This window comes from Rhincodon typus, chromosome 3, assembly GCF_021869965.1.
Source record: "Rhincodon typus isolate 14 chromosome 3, sRhiTyp1.1, whole genome shotgun sequence".
Taxonomy (NCBI): domain Eukaryota; kingdom Metazoa; phylum Chordata; class Chondrichthyes; order Orectolobiformes; family Rhincodontidae; genus Rhincodon; species Rhincodon typus.
Window position 1 is genome coordinate 126,067,739 of NC_063334.1, and position 3,570 is coordinate 126,071,308.

General features: G+C 54.2%; 1 protein-coding gene across 1 annotated transcript in view; it reads right to left on the reverse strand.

Moving 5' to 3' along the window:
* c7a (complement component 7a) overlaps window positions 1-3,570 on the reverse strand; it is a 23,858-nt gene that overhangs the window by 14,451 nt on the left and 5,837 nt on the right. Inside the window, exon 4 of the mRNA XM_048594225.1 lies at window positions 163-276. Coding sequence (XP_048450182.1) covers window positions 163-276 — 114 coding nt within the window. The remainder of the gene's footprint in view (window positions 1-162; window positions 277-3,570) is intronic.

The window sequence follows — 3,570 nt, forward strand, 5'->3', positions numbered from 1 at the left end:
CTGAGGGAGTGCCGCACTGTTGGAAGGTCAGTGCTGAGGGAGTGACGCACTGTCAGAGGGTCAATGCTGAGGGAGTGCCGCACTGTTGGAAGGTCAGTGCTCAGGGAGCGCTGGGGAATGTTTATCTGGTCTACAAGATGCAGTAGTTGATCACTCTCTTACCCATCGCCGTTCTCAGTGCCTCGTTGTATTGCCCACATTTAGACTTTTCATAACTAATGAAAATGAAGTTGAATGATGTTTGTGAACAACTTGAACTGTGTGTTGTCGAAAAATCTGAAAAACAACGGCAAGGAAGTGAGGGGTAGTAGGAACTGCAGATGCTGGAGAATCTGAGATAACCAGATGTAGAGCTGGATGAACACAGCAGGCCAAGCATTAGAGGAGCAGGAAAGCTGACGTTTCGGGCCTAGACCCTTCTTCAGAAATGGGGGAGGGGAACGGGGTTCTGAAATAAATAGGGAGAGGGGGGAGGCGGATAGAAGATGGATAGAGGAGAAGATAGGTGGAGAGGAGAGAGACAGGTCAAAGAGGCAGGGATGGAGCCAGTAAAGGTGAGTGTAGGTGGGGAGGTAGGGAGGGGATAGGTCAGTTCAGGGAGGACGGACAGGTCAAGGGGGCGGGATGAGGTTAGTAGGTAGGAGATGGGGGTGTGGCTTGAGGTGGGAGGAGGGGATAGGTGGGAGGAAGAACAGGTTAGGGAGGCGGGGACGAGCTGGACTGGTTTTGGGATGCGGTGGGGGGAGGGGAGATTTTGAAACTTGTGAAATCCACATTGATACCATTGGGCTGCAGGGTTCCCAAGCAGAATATGAGTTGCTGTTCCTGCAACCTTCGGGTGGCATCGTTGTGGCACTGCAGGAGGCCCAGGATGGACATGTCGCCTGAGGAATGGGAGGGGGAGTTGAAATGGTTCGCGACTGGGAGGTGCAGTTGTTTAGTGCGAACCGAGCGTAGCTGTTCCACAAAGCGGTCCCCAAGCCTCCGCTTGGTTTCCCCGATGTAGAGGAGGCCACAACAGGTACAGCGGATACAGTATACCACATTAGCAGATGTGCAGGTGAACATCTGCTTGATGTGGAAGGTCTTCTTAGGGCCTGGGATGGGGGTGAGGGAGGAGGTGTACGGGCAGGTGTAGCACTTCCTGTAGTTGCAGGGAAAAGTGCCGGGTGAGGTGGGGCTGGAGGGGAGTGTGGAGCGGACAAGGGAGTCATGGAGAGAGTGGTCCCTCCGGAAAGCAGATAAGGGTGGGGAGGGAAAAATGTCTTTGGTGATGGGGTTGGATTGCAGATGGCGGAAGTGTTGGAGGATGATGCGTTGGATCCGGAGGTTGGTGGGGTGGTACATGAGGACGAGGGGGATACTGTTTTGGTTATTATTACGGGGACGGGGTGTGAGGGATGAGTTGTGGGAAATGCGGGAGGCACGGTCAAGGGCGTTCATGACCACTGAGGGGAGGAAGTTGCGGTCCTTGAAAAACGAGGACATCTGAGATGTTTGGGAGTGGAATGCCTCATCCTGGGAGCAGATGCAGCGGAGACGAAAGAATTGGGAATAGAGGATGTCATTTTTGCAGGAAGGTGGGTGGGAGGAGATGTATTCTAGGTAGCTGTGGGAGTCGGTGGGCTTGAAATGGATATCGGTTTCTAGGTGGTTGCCAGAGATGGAAACAGAGAGGTCCAGGAAGGAGAGAGAGGTATCAGAGATGGTCCAGGTGAACTTAAGGTTGGGTTGGAAGGTGTTGGTGAAGTGGATGAACTGTTTGAGCTCCTCGTGGGAGCATGAGGCGGCACCGATACAGTCATCGATGTAACGGAGGAAGAGGTGGGGTTTGGGGCCAGTGTAGCTATGGAAGAGGGATTGTTCCACGTAACCTACAAAGAGGAAGGCATAGCTTGGGCCCATGAGGGTACCCATGGCCACCCCCTTTGTCTGTAGGAAGTGGGAGGAATTGAGGTTAGCTTTGCTCAGTGAGAAGCTGCACACCATCAGGAAGGAGACATCCCACTCGGAGTTGAGACTCAACTCGCGTGAGACCATATTTCTGGCATTGGGAGGCAATGTGCAGGGGGTAATGCGGTGTTGTTGATACTTTTATTGGGCTCAAGATTGGGAATCCTTTAAAAACCAGCAGAGGCTAACTAAAACATCAGTTTGGGGGCAGAAGATGAAATATGAGAGCAAGCTAACGAGTAACATAAAGTAAGATTGCAAGAGGTTTTTTTTGATATCTGAAAGGTAAGAGAGAGGCAAGAGTTGACATTGGGCTATTGGAAAATGAGGCTGGAGAGGCATTTCTGGGGAACAAAGAAATGGTAGAGGAACTGAATAGGTATTTTGCATCAGTTTTCATGGTGGAAGATGCCAGCAACAGAACTTCTAGAGAGTCAGGAGGCAGAGGTAAGTGTAGTGGCCATCACTCAGGAGAAGGTTCTTCCGCCACCTCCACCTCCACGCTTATTTCTTTAACTGCAAGCCTAACCCTCCCTCCCTTCTCCCGCCTCCTGCAGATCACCCCAAGGCCTCCTTCCGTCCCTCGACCTCTTCATCTCCAAATGGCATCACAACATTGATTGCCTCAACATCTCTACCCCTCTCACTCACTCCAACCTATCCCCCACAGAACACACAGCCCTCCGCTCCAATCCTACCCTCACCATAAAACCCGCGGACAAGGGAGGCGCGGTTGTAGTATGGCGCACTGACCTCTACATCGCCGAGGCCAGACGCCAACTCTCCGACACCTCCTCCTACCACCCCCTTGATCATGACCCCACCACCGAGCACCAAACCATCATCTCCCAAACCATCCACAACCTCATCACCTCAGGTGACCTTCCACCCACGGCCTCCAACCTCCTCATTCCCCAACCCCGCACCGCCCGCTTCTATCTCCTTCCCAAAATCCACAAACCTGAATGCCCTGGTCGACCCATTGTCTCCGCCTGCTCCTGCCCCACCAAACTTATCTCCAACTATCTCAACTCCATTTTCTCCCCCTTGGTCCAGGAACTCCCTACCTATGTCTGTGACACCACCCACGCCCTCCACCTCCTCCAGAACTTCCAATTCCCCGGTGCCCAACACCTCATCTTTACCATGGACGTCCAATCCCTATACACTTGCATTCCCCATGCAGATTCCCAAAAACACCTCCGCTTCTTCCTCTCCTGCAGGCCTGACCAGTCCTCCAGCGCCGCACTGTCAGAGGGTCATTGCTGAGAGAGTGGGCTCTGTCGGAGGGTCAGTGCTGAGGGAGCGCCGCACTGTCGGAGGGTCAGTGCTGAGGGAGCGCCGCACTGTCGGAGGGTCAATGCTGATGGAGTGGGCTCTGTCGGAGGGTCAGTACTGAGGGAGTGCCGCACTGTCAGAGGGTCAGTGCTGAGGGAGTGCCGCACTGTCGGAGGGTCAGTGCTGAGGGAGTGGGCACTGTCGGAGGGTCAGTGCTGAGGGAGTGCCGCTTTGTCGGAGGGTCAGTGCTGAGGGAGCGCCGCACTGTCGGACGGTCAGTGCTGAGGGAGGGCCGCACTGTCGGAGGGTCAGTGCTGAGGGAGTGCTACACTGTCGGAG